Source organism: Egretta garzetta, unplaced genomic scaffold, assembly GCF_000687185.1.
Source record: "Egretta garzetta isolate BGI_Z169 unplaced genomic scaffold, ASM68718v1 scaffold681, whole genome shotgun sequence".
Lineage (NCBI taxonomy): Eukaryota > Metazoa > Chordata > Aves > Pelecaniformes > Ardeidae > Egretta > Egretta garzetta.
Window position 1 is genome coordinate 110,143 of NW_009258563.1, and position 14,232 is coordinate 124,374.

Below are 14,232 nucleotides of genomic sequence, written 5' to 3' on the forward strand. Positions count from 1 at the left end.
TCATTGAAGCATGTTCATTTCAACAAGGCTTTTTTAGAAGGCCTCAGGACAGATGGTTGGAGTAGCAGGAGCCCAAGTTCAGTGTCCATAGGATGCAAATGAGACACAGAGGATTCACAGGTAAGTACCTGTGACAAGTTCAAAGTGAGGCCCTAAATCTGAGTCTCCCATATCCCATGGGATTACTCTGACTACGGCACTATCAACTATTCTGACAAGAGGTTAGAGGACTTCTGCCTTAAAGATAAATTTAAAAATTTATCACAAGACCTTTGATGCTGATGCAAGATAAAACCAAATTGAAAAATCTCAAACTGTTTCATCTGGGTCTGGCTGGGATGGAGTTAACTTCCTTTACAGCAGCCTGTATTGTGCTGTGTTTTGGATCTGTGACTAAACCAGCGTTGATAATGCACCAGAGTTTTGGCTATTGCTGAGCAGTGCTTGCACAGCGTCAAGGCATTCTCTGTTTTTCACTCTGTCCCTCCAAGTGACTAGGCTGGGGCTGGGTGAGAGGCTGGTAGGTGGCACAGCCAAGACTGCCCTCCCAAACCAGCCACAGGAATATTCCATATTCACTTATTCAACTGTCCTTGGCTCTCTGGGAGTGGGGAGTGACCAAGCAACTGTGCAGGTACTTCGCCACTGGCCGGGCTCAGCCCATCACAATTTTTTCTAACAACATTCACTGAGCGTCTAAGTTAGTGATTAAGTTCCAAATTTACCAGCTGATTAAAAAAGAAGCCATAACTTGGCAGTCGAGGCAGAAGTGTGTTCAGTTAAATTCCTAGCTCTGTCCCAGGCTTCCTCTGCGGCCTTGGACAAGTCACTGAATTTCTGCTGTCCTTGAGAACTCACTGAATTTCTGCTTCACTCCCTTACCTGTTAGCCAGAGATAACAACACTCCCTAGTATGTTCTTCTGCCACATCTAAGTTACAGCCAAGCCCCCAGAAGGGTGTAGGGCATGGTGCAGTACCAGACCAAAGACAAGCAAGGGATCAGAAGCCCAAGCAGCAGGGTCAGCAATACCATCTAAAACTGAGGACAAGCAGTGGAAGTGCATTTCCCTTTAACGATCATTAAAAATGCCTTCATAATACCACACGCACATGTATCTGTCTACGCACACATCAAGTACACATGATACTCTATAGAGTCGTTCTGCATACGTAATTCAAACACGGGGCCATCCCCGCTAGTACATTTTGTTGCAGACTTGCATACGTGATCTAAAGAGGGTTTTACCTGTGCTGTTGGCTATGGGCAGTATTCATAGGTTGTTGCACAGTTCTCTATGCAGCCAACGTGTGGCCATGTCATCCCCATTAGGAGGTTTTTTTCCTAAGTTTTTTTCTTCCCATCCTTTGAGACACAGAGTTTCCCTCAATCCTTTAAACTAAAGAGTTTTCCACCAACGGGAGGTTTCTATTTTTACCAAAACTTAATGTCAGCAGCAGCACTAAGCCATGTATTGCTTTTTTCATGCTCTAGAACTGTTTTCCCTCCTGTTTGCATTCAAATTAATCAGTAAGTGGTCACCTAAGCTTACAGCCATACAGCCTCCAGCTTCATTTTATAACAGATCCCATGGAGATCAGAAAATATCGTGGTAATTTGATTATGAGTGCTTGAGCAGACTAACATCTACTGCAAAGATTTCACATGTTCTCTTACTGCAAACACGACAGCTAAGCAGGCTCATCTTCAGCTTTGTACCCGTGTGTTGACTTTCCCTGGCTGTTTGTTCTTTAGCTGGTAATTGTGCACATATGGCTAACATGAAAGAGGCAGCTGAATACAAGAGCTAATCTGGACTTCAGGCTCTCCCCAAAACTAATTTTAGAAAGACAGGTAATAAACTGGACTTGTGTAGTTCATTAACCACCCCTCTAGGACTGATTGAATACATCACTGTCAAGTCTAGTAACCTTGGACACGAAGACAGTATCACGCTAAGATTAATGAAAATACTGAATGTTAAATATGAAACAAGACCAGAGTTTTCAAAGCCAAAACTTTTTATTGCTGAGGTGTTAAAATGCTAATGGGTTATTTTTATGCAAGTAGCTTGTATGAAGCATGGGAGATTTGATAGACACTTTGAGCAATTGCAGTAATAAGACAGCAGCATGAGCAGGGTCCCCGGCATACAAGGCTCTGGAAGAGGTGGCATGCGACTGTCCGCTGCTGCCACTGTCTTTGACCTTATTTATTTTTATTCTGATTTTAAATTGAGAACTCTGCCCTCATTTTCCATGCAGCCTCCTTGTCCTTGCCTTGAAATTAGGACTTGATTAAATAAGAACTGTTTTACTGTTGTTTGTCAAATTCATTTTTATTTGCCTTTTTTTAATTTTCTGGTTGACAGGCATAGTCTCTGATAAATCAACTAATTCAGTAATATCTCTAACGGCTAACAGTTCTCTCTTGCTGCTTATTTTGATGAGGAGCGTTCTCCATTCCAGAATACCTTCTGAAAACCAGAAAAAACCCACATTACTGGGTTTATACTTTTTATTTACCTAAAATATTATCTTTAATAAACTAGAGCTTTTATACCTTTTAATGATATGCCTTATATAAACACCACCACAACCACCCTTGGAAGAATACAAAATATCATGAAGTAAATAATAAACAGAACGTGAGAGTAAATAAACAAAAAGAAGAGCAAAAAACCCAGCATGTTTGTTTGTCTCACCTTAGGAAACATTAATTCTGATGACTTTATTTTAACATATGAACTGGGGGAGAGGGTGAAAATCATTCATAATAGAATTAGACTTATGAAAATTAGACTTATGAAAATTAGCTAAAAAGCCAAAATCAAATCGTATTTACCTGTCATGGGACAGCTTAACAATTAGGAAGTAGCAACACAGCATTGAAGTGACCTTCTGGGCCATCAAGGGCAACCATCTGTTATTGCAAACAAATGAGTTGCATAGTCCCTGCCAGAAAATTATTAAGCTACCTTTTTTGTTGATTTTGCGCAGTTAAAATTTGAATGCCCAGTTGCCTCCACCCTACTGCTTCAGTGGCCACATGTCAAATCTATTGCAGAAAGCTTTTCTTTCTTTGCCCATGCATTAATGCACTGTGTGAATCACAGAGGGGAAACACTGCTGCACAGAGCACCTTGATGGGCATTGTCCGAACCACAGGACATTTACTCTCTTCTGTGTAACATCTTGTGATTTTCTCTGTTTGCATGCTTCCTAACATGTACTGGTCTGCCATTATAAAACTCATTTTCAGTGGGAGAGAAACAGCTGAGGAAGAATAGATTTTGATGGTAGCATGGATAATCAGAATTACTGTAAGAGAAAAAATTGTGGTAAACAAAGCTGGCCCTTTTTCTTTTTAAGTGATCTTTGTGTTAGAACATAAAACTATATTATCTCTCTTAAAAACCCCTCCTAGTATTCAAGCACCACATTTTATGGCTAGTTCAGTGAAGTCTCCATGTCAGCCTGTAAAGAAACTAATTCTGGGACATACATTTGACAGATAGAAAAGTCACACCAAGTAGGAAGCAAACTATGCGCCAAAGAGCTACTAAAGCAAAATAAAAGTTCATTCAAAACATAGATGTAGACACACAAAGAAAAATCTGGACTAGCACTTAAGAGTTTTGCAGTGCTATTTAGCATGAAAGTATTAAATACTATTCAGTAATGTGCAGACCCAAAAGGCAGAATATTGAAAATTTTCCCTCAGTTTCACATCAAATCCATTGACAATTACTTTGTGAACTGCTGCAGTTTTTCAAAAACCTGTTTGTTCTAGGTGATACTTTCCTTGTTTGCCTCAGAAAATACAATGAAGAACATCAAAAGCATTGGTGAGGTCAAAAGTAATTCCAACTGTTACCTTCCCTTCCCCTTTTATCCACCATTAGGACTGTTACCCTATCCTACAAAAGTAATAATTTTTAGTTAATTTAAAGATATTTAAGTACCCCATATCCTTTAACTGGTTATAAATGCACATAGTTTGTATCTTTCTAAGTAGGAAAATACTGTTGCCTTCTCTCTACCCATCTCTCAGCTATTACCTTCCACCTAAAATCCAGCCACCATTGCTTCTCTTACCATGTCCTTCCAGTGGCTTTACCTCTAGCCAGACTGGTAATCAAGACTCCAAATTCTCCTTTTTAAATGAAGACACTATTTTAGCACTTCTCCAGTTCTTTAGAAAGCCCCAAAGTCCTTCACGAGTTCCTGATGAAAATTGCTGATGTTTTTTCTACAGTTCCCCATTGACTAAGTGACAAAAATCACTCATGTTCTTCCTGTAGTTCCCCGTCTACTTGAGCATGAGCATCAAGCTCCTACAACCCTACAGAATAATTAGTCAAGGAAGATATTCTCAATTTCTTTTTATCAAGGACTAGGAATATGAAAAAATGAACTGTCATAACCTCAAAACAATTCCAAACCTTCATCATCTTTGCATCTTCTATTAGCAACTCTGTGTTCCCATTAAAATGAGAGGCATAGAATTTCCTTTGCCCTCCTTGTCTTTTCCGCGTATTTAGATAATCTTTTTCTGTTTTGTTTTATGCTATAAAAATGTGAAAATTCCCATCCTCATTGAGCCAAGCACGGAGGAGTGATAACTGAACATAGATGAGGAAGATGTGTGAGCTCTCCTAGCCCATCTTCTTACCAAATTTTTGTTATTTTGGGCTGTTGCCAGGGAAGTTGAACAGAGAACTCAAGTTAGGTCTCCCTTGGGTTCACAGTGGAGAATGGCTCAAGACAGCTTAAGTAAGACCAAAAATGTGCTAAAATGCAGATTAATGGGGGAAATGGGAAAAGCAGAATTAATACTTAGGCTCATTGTATAAAGAGGAGCAATAAAACACTGGATATGGAAGCTACCAGAGACCTCTGTGCATCCAGGCATTAGCCCAGGAAGCTGAGACTTGCCTGTTTTGCTGGCAGTGCCGACCTGTTGCAGTAGAGACATCAAAACAGATGAACAAAAACCCAGCTGCACTTGGAGGAACTGTGAAAACAACCAACAGAGGCAGCAAAGAAGCAGTTTGACCAGGGGACTATTTTCTAAGGGATGTGATCACACTGGGATTCATTTTAAAATTTTAATGATTAATTAAATTTAAATTAAAAAACACCCCACCAAGTTAGATTTTCCTTATTCTGTCCCCTCTCTCCATATAGCATTAGCAGAACAGGGCGACTGCAATCACTGCTGTGTCAGGTTTTTAACGCTACTGAAACAACCGAAAAGGATCTCGAATAACTTTTAAATACAGCTACTGAGATCTTGCATTTTCCTCCCTGACCAGCAGAGATTTGACAGCAGTTTCTGTGCAGAGGCAATAAAAGCAAGCTAAATAAAACAAGCAGATAAAAACATTACATCCCCCTCCCATCAAATATCAATTTCCAAAAAAAGTTTTTTAAAAAGCATATTTATCAATTTTGTGCTATTCCAAAAGAGTATTTTCAACTTGATAAAGTTTCATTAGCTTGAATTCACTCTTTTTTTTACCTTAGAAGAGAAGTTTTAGAGGAAACAGGTCTCTGAAGGAAGAACTGATAAAACAGGTAAGTCATAATAACTGAAAGATGTTACATGAAATTGTAAACAAGGTAACTGAAAGGTGTTAAGTTGAATGTGGACAGTAAATGTTTCCCCCATTTAAATTTCACTTCTGTATTTGTGTAACAGACTTATAGGTAAAAAAAAGTTTTTCCTTATATAGGTAACAACCTTCATCCACATGGTCACACATCAGAGCTAAGTTTTTCCAATTCCCTTGCGAATATCCTCCAGACAACCTTCCTTCGCCAGCCTGCAGGACAGAGCAGTTGCCTCCTCTCACACCTTCGCCTCCAAACTTGAGTTGGTGATTGCTGCGTGCCCAGTTCTGGGCTCCCCCGTTCAAGAAAGATGAGGAACTCCTAGAGAGAGTCCAGAGGAAGGCAACAAAGATGATGAGGGGACTGGAGCATCTCCCCTACGAGGAAAGGCTGAGAGAGTTGGGCTTGTTCAGCCTGAAGAAGAGAAGACTGAGAGGGGACCTCATCAACATGTACAAATATTTTAAGGGTGGATGTCACGAGGACGGAGCCAGACTCTTTGCAGTGGTGCCCAGCGGTAGGACAAGGGGCAATGGGTACAAACTGAGACATAAGAGGGTCGAGTTGAATATGAGGAAAAACTTCTTTACTTTGAGGGTGACGGAGCACTGGAACAGGCTGCCCAGGGGGCCTGTGGAGTCTCCTTCTCTGGAGATATTCAAAGCCCGCCTGGATGAAGTCCTGTGTAACATGCTCTAGGAGAACCTGCTTTAGCAGGGGGGTTGGACTAGATGATCTCCTGAGGTCCCTTCCAACCCTTGCCATTCTGTGATTCTGTGTTTGACTTGCACAGCGTTACCAGCAGCAAGCAGCTCTGAGTCATTTTCTAATACCCATAGCAGTACACCTGTAAAAAGAAAATCAACAACTAAATAAAAATGTAAAAAAGTAACTCACCAGTCACTCACAATTAAGACACAAATTAAGAGGGCCAGAAATTCCAGAGCTGTTCTATGTACTAGCTCTACAGTTAAAAATAAGCATTCCCAAAACAGCCTACTTGCAGCAAGAACATCAGAGAAAGCTGCTTTTGATGGACTACAAGTGCTAAAGCAGAAAAGACTGTTCAACAGCAAAAACCTTTAATAGCAGCATTTTGAAGAGAAAACATCAATTTCAGGAATGGTGATGGTCTGTGTGCATTGCTCCCTCTAGTGTAAAAAACACAAAATTGCAATCACAAACATTCAAAAAAATCACTGAGTTTGGTAACAAACTTTTAAAAAAAAAAAAGTCACTCTATCTCACATTTTAATACCAAAGACAACAAATTTTAGCCTAGTTTCAGCTTCTGGTCTGGGATTCTCACACTATATTAGCAGGAAATGTTCGTACCAGAATGGAGTAATGAACATGGAAAGCTACACCCTGTGTGTGCTGCTGTTAACCCTCCCCGAATCAGTAAGATACAAAGGGGTGTTCCCTGCCTCCCCCCTCCCCCCCCACGCCAAAGTACTGATTTCCACTCTATGATTATGTCACAGTTATTGGTCTAAAACATAGCGAAGCACATTCGATATGCACATATTCAGCTGACTACTGGATCTGGTTAGGCCCTGGAAATTGGAAATGAAGCTGGTTTGGAGCTTGGGCTTCCTTTCCTGAACAGGTATGGGGTCCCTTAAAAGCACACAAGTCACACTGCAGACTGACAAGTCTGCGAAACTATTTTAGACTTTAACCCAATCTGAAAAGCCACTGGATAATCCTCAAATTCAGCATAAGAGAGTGTAACACTGCTGCACCCTCCTCTCAGACAGCATCTGGGAGGGATTCCTGGGGCAGTTTCTGTCACGCACACAAAAGAAAAACAGTGTCGCCTTACATGCTAGTTATATTGAAAGAATATGCAGAGTGGTTCATTAGGATGCTTAACAGGCTTCTTTTAATCAGTAAAGTTTTCCAGCTCAGCATTCTCTTAACTGCATGCAGACACCTGTAAGATCAAGGCAGCAAATTTACATCCTCCAAGAACTGATGGAGCTGTCTCTGATAAGAGCCAGAAAAAGAAACTGGGAAGTCTGAGCAGAACTCAAACTAAAGCTTTTACTGACAACGTGATTAAATAATTTGTTATAGAATAATGAAATGCCCTACTTTTGTTTTCAAAAAAGGAGCTCTTTTTTCCCCCTCCTAGGTTCCTACCCTCAGAAGCAGTTGAGAACTAGGAAGCCTTCTAATGCAACTGTGTGTATACTTTTTTTTTACCGGGACTTCATGCTTTACAGGTATCAAAATTCTTACCTTACAAGTATCAAATTATCAACTTCCTACTCCTACTGTAACTGCAATTTCAGCTTTCTAAGGTCTGACAACCAAAAAATCATTTTCTTTGCTTGCCAGAATGAGGCTGTCAATCATTATCCAGTTTCATACACGCCAAGTTCGAGTATATTTGGTGGAACAAGGCTGAAATACAATCTGATGAAGGCTATTTTTTTTGAAGACTCTTAACAGGCAGTCCTAACAGATCACAAGCGGTTCTACTGTCTCAATATTGCACAAATCAAGCTCCGTTCCCTTCAAAGATGAGCATGGTCATATGGCAGATCCTTTAAGTCATTACACACAAGTTCTATTTATGGCAAACCACCAAACTTTTATTTTTCTACCTGACATGGCTCTTGCTTCCACCACAGCAGTGCACCTCAACGACAGCCCTTGCAGGATACCTGCTATCGCTACTCCCCCTAAAGCTGTGTTTACTGTCAAGACTGAGAAAACCATTTGCTTGATCATTTGTGAAACAAATCCAACTGATCTTTGTAATTATTAGAGTCCGTTACAGGCAACTGGCCTCGGCTAGCGTAGCACAACCAGAACACCTACCACGCAGAGGGCTCAGGAAGGACGATGCTGCATGCCACAGCAAGAAAACAACCAGGTTCTTGAGCCAGCGGCTCTGTAACAGCTCGGTCATGGGGTAAGAAAATGGGCACTACAGCAAAATCTCAGGGGCTAAATTCAGGACAAAATTAACAGTTGAGAAAGAAATTTTATTTCAAGCTTCTAAGGGGGTATTACAAACAATAGAGAATAAAAACATTAAAAACTATTTAAAAAGTAATTGTCCCTTTAAAATAAAGATTCAAGCAGGTTTAACAATGAAGTATGCTATTCAATGAAGTTTTAAAAAAAGATTTTAAAAGTATTGGTTTTGCTGTATTTGCTAATCCTTTATAAAAAAGCTGGGCATAAATACTTCGTGCATTCATATGCATTATTTGGTGTTTCATATTATATAACTTGGTACAGTATTTAAGATATCACTGCAAAAGAGTTCAAACACAGTGCATTTATAAATAATGGAGTCATTATAAATCACATTGCAAACATACCTTGCCATTTTCATTGTTACAAATTCAGTATCTCAGTGAAGGTAGGAATAAAGTAGCTACAACAATCAATATCTTGACTTTATTTTTTTTCTTTTTAATATAAAAATGCAGTTCTGGAAACCCACCCTCCTTCTTCCCCCTGCCCAAACATAATGCTTTACTTCTTAAAAATAAAAATAAAGTACTAATTCTATATACATCACATGTACCATACAAAAATGTATCCAAAGTTTCTATTGCTACCAAAGTGTTCTAAATTAAAAGTTACATAAATCCCCTCATTGGAAACAGAAGATTACCAGTTACAAAAAAATCAAATTACACACAAACCATCAAGTTATTTTATACAATTTCCAATACATTTTTCTCCCAAAGCAAGTTGTCTTCTCATGTGCCTGTATAAAAATGCATATCAATATATTTGTCAATTTTATTTTTCATTATAAAGCAAATTAATACATTTTCTACAATAAATAAAACACAGGGAGGCACACATATCAACAAAATTAAATCAATGGGAGATAAATGGGATATGGTTTTGAAAGAAATAATGTGCTTGCAGGCTTTAAGCCAGGTTTGTTTAAAACAAAAACAATCTTAAGTTATTTTGGGCAACAATGGAGTGTTTTTGGTGATTTGCAAGTGATGTACATAGTATAATTTTTTTTTTTTGATGTCTTTCTCACAAAGTACCCTCCAAAATAATGCAACTTCCTTTCTTAAAATACATATTTGTAATTGTAAATTTACATCAATCTTAAATATGTGGTACTTTGTGCAAAGAGCAACGATTTACACAAACATTCAGAAGTCTTCTTCAGAAGCTACAGACCAAGGAAGAAATGATACAAGCAGCACCATATTGTATATGATTTAGGCAAACATATATTTGATGCCATTTTGATATTAGGCTTTAATATCCACTAAACACCTTAAGCTGGAAGATGGTGCTTAGGTAACTTAAACTCAGAAGGAAAGAAAGAAAGAAAGGAAAAAAAAAGTAAAAAGCATGAACAAAAAACAACTCCCTCCCCAGTAAAATTATAAACGGAATTAAAGAGCTACTTCTAAAATCAGAATAAGTTAAGTGTTGAATATACATTTATGTACAGCTATGAACACTATGAACAATACATTTTAACAGGTTTAGTGGAAAATCCTCCAAACTACAACACGATAAACTCATTAATCAATATGGCAATGGTGATTTAGAAGAATTGCTCAACTATTTCAAGTTTGCAGAACTCAGCCACTGAATCAACAATTAAGGGGTTTATCTTCAATACATTCTTTTAGACAAAGAGGTTCATTAGTAGAGTTCAAGTCTGTGTGGTATTTTTCATGCCTTGGTAGAATCTCTGTTAGTCAATATCACTGAAGTCACTGACTGGTTCTCCATGGACTCTACTCAGGTGATTCATAGCGCGATCAAAAGCAATTCTTACTGCTTTTCGTATGCTTGAGTTACGGCCTTCCATCATTTTTAACTTGTCTATGGTCTCATCTATCCCAAGGGGAACCATTTTGGATTTGGGAAGCCACTGCCTGTAACAAAAGGTAAAATAAGTATGTTAAATATAGAATAAAATCAAGAAGTCTGTCCAGAAATGTCAGGGTTGCTATACTGTGTTTCTCCTACAGCAGATCAGGTTTACCATCTTAAATAAAGTGATAAAATTCCTTTAACATAGTACTTACTTGCCCTAAGCATTTTTAAAACATGAAACACTAAAGCCTCTTCCACAAAACAAAGAACACATTCCAGTTCAATGGTACTTATTTAATGATTGATACTAAGTATCAACTGGAAAAAAAAAAAAGGCATGAAATACTGATGCAGTTTAGTTTAAGAATAGGCAGCAGCAACTAACAATGCATGTGACTCAAGATTCACTTGACACAGTATTGTTTCTCTTCATTCTTCTATTATTAAAAAGAATTTGCAGATGATGAATTTTTGCCTTATATTTAAGACATCTCAACTTGGTCTTTATGGGGAAAGCTGAACTGCCAAGGAAGTTCTGCTTAGTATGCTTTTACCCTGCAGTATGGAATCCCACTAACTCTGTATTCAGAGTACTTTTCCATTTTAAGCTCCATGAATATCACTAATTGCTGGGCACAGAGAGTTGATAATGAAAAAAGCTCTACACCCCATTTTTCTAGTTAAAGGAAAAGCATTCTAAATATTGGATTAAAAAGTATGAAGTAGATTTACTTCATTTCCATAAATGTTTCTCTTAATCCTGTTTTCCTGTGTTAGAGGTATTAAGAAAAACAAAAATCAGGTAAACTAATCAATATCTATTAAAGTCTGTTACTGTTGCTGCAATCCCAACCCTGCAAATGGCAGAAGCCATGCTTCTGTTTAAAAACTTCAGTTTTCAGCAACTACAAATCAGACAGTAATTTTCTTCAAGGAATTTTTTTTTTTAACTGAATAAAACTGTCTCTTGAAACATATTTTCTATTAAAGCACTCTAAACTCCAACCCATTGTACTGACCACACACACTGAAACAAACAAAAAAAGTGTAAAGAGTCAATACAAGGATACAGACAGAACAGTACAGATTAGTAAGGTCAGTGACCAGCTCGATAAGCAGCAGTCTATAACCATTATCAGTTCTAATACAGATCAGAGGGAAGTTGTAAGAAGGTGTTTTTAACAGAAAACTTGCCAAGTCCTCCAGATGCAAGCGGCAAAGGAAAAGAAACAAATATGACTATTTGAAAAGCTAATCCATGGGTGACAGAACCTGGTATCACGGACTGAAGACGACACATTCCCTGCAAGTGAATGAAGACTATAGACATGGGTTCAGGAGTAAAAGAGACAAAAGTGAGTTAGAGCAATGAGTGCCAAAAAGGCCAAAAATAATCAGTATAAAAGAACCATTACCAAAAAAAGTTGGGGGGGAGGGGGGGGAAAGGGGCTGGGAAAATATTTAGCCTTTCCTATTCTTCTATGCTGAGTATCCGTTAGAGACAGCTTTGCATAATACTTGCAAGATTTAGGACCACCTGCATATGGCAAGGAATCATAAAGGTTTAAGCTGCAGCGAACTCCCAAGATCAAGAAATAATCAGAGCAACTGAAGTGGCTAGAGAGAGCATGCATTATGCTTGTGATACCCATGAGAGGGAAAAAAAAAAAAAGAGAAACAGAATACCGAGTATGTTTAAATTTGGATGTTCTCTGTGGACAAAGGCAGAAAAATGCAGGATCTCATGGAATCCTGCACAACTGAATAAAGAAGATCATGAAGAAGTACCAATTAACTACGAAAATAATTGAAGAACAGAGAGAGCAAGTCAAATAATTGTGATTACGCCAAAGGATCTACGGGGTCAGAAAAGCAAACACCAGTTCTAAATTTCAGGCAAGAATTTATTTAGGTGATAGCGTACTGGGACAGAGAGCGAGGAGAACGGCAGCATTTCTAGATATCACATTTTATCAGCTAAAGAGGAAAATGATATCTGAAAGTGTAAGCAAATTAAAGAGTAAAGTTGAGATATAAAAAGATTTAAAGCCAGCTCGGCCTGTGTTGAAACCTGGAGAGGAGAGGGATTAAGAACAACACAGGAAAGAAATATGTAACTTGATGAAAGGAAGAAAGAAAGGTAGATTAAAAGCTTGCACATCTGGATAAAAAACCCTCCAACCAAACAAAAATATACAAAAAAAACCCTAGCAAAAAAAAAAAAAAAAACCAAAACCGGAAGAGCTAGTGGAAGGGGAAGACAATGTTTTATTGTGTGAAATATCCCTTCAGGCTCCACACAGCCAAAGAAAAGGAAAAAGGGAGGATTTCATGCGGACCAAGAACTTCAAATGAGAGTGTTAATAAAGCATTTAACTAGAGAGGTTAAAAATTTAGAAATAATGCACTTGAGCAGACTGGGGGAGGAGGGGAAGAAAAAAAAAAGCAGCAGTAATAAAGGTTGAGACAGATAAATGAATCTCTTTAGCCAAAGAAACGATTTTATCAGGTCAATAAATGAAACCAGCTTGTAAATCAAACCAAAAGACTATTTAACAACTTATTTATGGTCAGTTTGGAAGAAAGTACTATCTTTCAGTGATGATATGCCTTGGTCCAGGAATAGACTCAAATATGAAATTTTAACATTACAGTTGATACTTTCATAGGAGAGATATCAATGGAAAGATAATGTTTCAATTTGCTTTTAGACCAAAGGTACAGGCTTTTAAATTTTTTAAGTCATTGCATCAAACAATACGTTTTGGTAACATACCAACTTCTTTTATTGTCAAAAAATAGTACTAAGAATAGTTTCTCGTCTGATTTGGTCTGCATTTGTTCTCCAATTTTCAGTACATCCAGAGGTGGCACTGGTATAGTAACACCATTGTGATGGCCAGCAACACGAGGCATCTTAGGGTCAATAATCTGTAAAAGAGAAGAAAGGGCAGTTCTCAATTTTTAGAACTATGGGGTTTACCTAAAGGAGGTATTACAAATAAAGTTGATGGGAAAAGAATCACAGACTAATCAACCACTGCATATAAACTGGCTTTGTGTTATACACATAACTTCGTGACATAAGCTGAACAAGCAGAATGGAGGCACAGTGATAAATTTAACTGAAAAAACCTACCTCTAGAACATTTTTTCACCCATACCTGTTCTTCTTAAAGTCACATTTGAATTTCACTTATTACAATTTTGCACACTGACAAGCAGGTTACAGAATGAGAAAGTTGAATCAGGATTTCTAAAAGCCACCAGTCATAACTGGTCTCAAATTTTGGGTTTTGAATTTCAGATACCTTAAAGAAACAACCTATGGTAAGGTATAAATATTTGCTCCTGCAAAATACAAGTCCCACACTCAAAATCTGAAGCAGAACACTCTCTAAACAAGAAAAAAAAAACAAAACAAAACAAGAAATCAGGAGTCACTTTCAAATATCTTGCATATCCAATTTAAGGACTCAGTTTGCAGCAAAACATGCAGTTACAGTCACAAATTCTTTCTAAACAGAGGTTGAGGGAGGACAGAAGATGATGCTAACTAATCAGGCTGATGGAAAACCCCCTTGGTAGGCAGATCAACTCCTTTGTAGGCATTATCAAGTGCTCAGCTTCCATCAAAGAGGGGGGGGTTACATTACTCCACGCTTGTTCCACCTATCTCCTACCCTACAAACTTCTGTTGTTTTTCTAGCACCCACACTGGCACCAATCTTAATCCACAGTAAACTGATTATAGGAACTAAATCAACAGAAAGCTAACACTGTGGGGAGTTTGT

General features: G+C 38.1%; 1 protein-coding gene across 1 annotated transcript in view; it reads right to left on the bottom strand.

Moving 5' to 3' along the window:
- Positions 1-8,688: 8,688 nt before the first annotated feature.
- Positions 8,689-14,232, bottom strand: part of BRD1 (bromodomain containing 1) — a 62,575-nt gene continuing 57,031 nt past the window's right edge. Inside the window, exons 12-13 of the mRNA XM_035903393.1 lie at positions 13,215-13,369; positions 8,689-10,497 (exon numbers count right to left, since the gene is read on the bottom strand). Coding sequence (XP_035759286.1) covers positions 10,314-10,497; positions 13,215-13,369 — 339 coding nt within the window. The 3' untranslated portion in view covers positions 8,689-10,313. The remainder of the gene's footprint in view (positions 10,498-13,214; positions 13,370-14,232) is intronic.